The sequence below is a fragment of the Sphaeroforma arctica genome (genome assembly GCF_001186125.1).
Source record: "Sphaeroforma arctica JP610 unplaced genomic scaffold supercont1.1379, whole genome shotgun sequence".
NCBI classification, from domain to species: domain Eukaryota; class Ichthyosporea; order Ichthyophonida; genus Sphaeroforma; species Sphaeroforma arctica.
Genome location: NW_014039179.1, coordinates 8,629 through 10,731, shown reverse-complemented (window position 1 = coordinate 10,731; position 2,103 = coordinate 8,629). Strand labels below are relative to the sequence as shown.

General features: G+C 40.8%; 1 protein-coding gene across 1 annotated transcript in view; it reads left to right on the top strand.

The window, feature by feature from the left end:
• Positions 1-266, top strand: part of SARC_10763 (hypothetical protein) — a gene marked incomplete at its 5' end in the record, with an annotated part of 5,007 nt that extends 4,741 nt beyond the window's left edge. The window contains one exon of the mRNA XM_014295182.1: positions 64-266. Within this exon, the coding sequence (XP_014150657.1) occupies positions 64-243 (180 nt within the window). The 3' untranslated portion in view covers positions 244-266. The remainder of the gene's footprint in view (positions 1-63) is intronic.
• Between the last annotated feature and the right edge of the window lie 1,837 nt (positions 267-2,103).

Genomic DNA, 2,103 nt, shown 5'->3' with positions numbered 1-2,103 from the left:
TATGTATGAGAATAACACCTATTTTACCCTGCCCCGTCTGATTATTTATCCAATCTATTCCAGGTGGACAAGATCACCGGCCCCAGTGAATGCATTATGATGGGCATCCCTATCTCCATTGGCACGGGCATGTTTAAGTTACTGAGAGACCCCGTTACACCCGGGAGCTCTCACGTGAGGCAAACGGTCTATGAACCCAAACCAGTCCTGTTTGATACGCCGGAATTGCATACACCCGTGTGAATAAACGTATAAACGTGTACCGATACATCGATGTGTGCAGTAATTGAAATCGTCGTGCAAGCGATGGCGTATTAGAATCTTGTATGTACCTACTGGATTTGCGTATAAATAAGGTACTAACTCAGATACTCTCGAACTGAACCATTGCTCGTGCGGCATCTACACGCTCCACCGAGATTTACGACGCCACATATCAATAAGCTCACACATGACGCTTGAAATAAACAATTATTAGACTATTCACAGGGGATCTTCCATTCACTATCTTGTAGTGAGTGATAATCAAGATTTGTGTTATACAAATACTGATCACTGATCACTGATCAACAGGCAATGACACTCGTTCGGCATAGTTCAACTATGATAATCTAACAGCGTGGTCAACAATATAGCACTGGTCCATTTCGCCCGGTAAGTGCGCTAGAATCGTTTTATTGATATAATGATCCAGTCAATGATCGAACGATATAAAGGTCTCAATGCAATAGTTCCTGTATTCAATAGAGGTCCCCCGATTGGAATTTCGCTTGTAAAAATTTATTCAAAAAATAACATCAGAAACTCATTGAAATGAAATCTCGCTGCAATAGTGCAGTAGTGATAAAATGCTTCTTGAACATAGTTTGTCATTGTGGTATCACGCTTCCATCTTAAATGAGTAGCGACACGGAGGTAAGTTTCAGCTAGAAGAATATAACCTATTGTAGTTTAAACCAATAAACGAAAAATTTAATTCCACCTGTGACGCCCGTAACTACCTCTGCAGTATGTCCGTGTACAAGATTTGAATATTGATGTACTATTAATCCCAGATTTGGCATACGCATTGTCATTCTTAAGATGTTTTGTTGAAAACAAAAACAAATAGCAAAAGGCCTTTTTTCCACAGCCGCCTATATAATAATAAAAAGGATCTATTTCTTAAATCAAACACATACCTTTTGTTTTTTTCTGTTAAAATAAATATTTTTATGAGTCATGATGTCATCTGATATCAAACTGATCGATGACCTCATGAAGGAAATATTTATTCTTTGCATATAAAAATATAAACATAAAAACTATTGGCTGGATATATCGACACACTCCGACTTCGCACTTATCTGCTCTTTCTTCTCAAATATGTGTGTGTGTGAAACTGAAGAAGTCACGGAAGTGTGAACAAATTCAAAATTGTAACTAATTGAGTCTGAAATAAAAATATACATCGGCAATATGACGCGTCTCTCAGCGTATAAAAGAGAGACCTAAACCAATACGAGAATCACTACACTTAAACACCACACACAATCAACAGCTTCCCTCCAATCAATATGAAAGCCTCTATTATCACTCTCACCGCCGTTCAGACTATGGCTTTCGCCATGGCTGCACCTACAGTTGGCGATGGAGGGACTAGATCTGTCGTAGAGACCCGAATATAAATTTGAGGTGTACAAACATCAAGCCTGTCGCGGTACACACGGAAGCATGACAACTCAAGGACAGCTACTACGAGCGTATCCAGCTTCTCCCAGTCAATGCCGCGAGTATTGCGAGGAAGATGATCAGTGCACAGGCTATGGACGGGCAAGGATAAGCACTGTGAACTGTGGAATTCGGAGATAGGCGATGAACTACAGAGAATGCACGATCTTTCGTGCTATGTAAAGGAAACGTACTACCCGGAAAATCCACACTATGACGAGTACGAATATGATGCAGAAGAGCACCGTGCTTGTCGCGACACAAAGGGGAAACATGACAATGACGAAGACTACTACAAGCTAGTTAAACTTTCCGGGCCTGATTGCCGAAAAAAGCGTGATCTCAATTCATGGTGCACAGGATACGAGACTGGCACGAACAATCGCTGCGAGC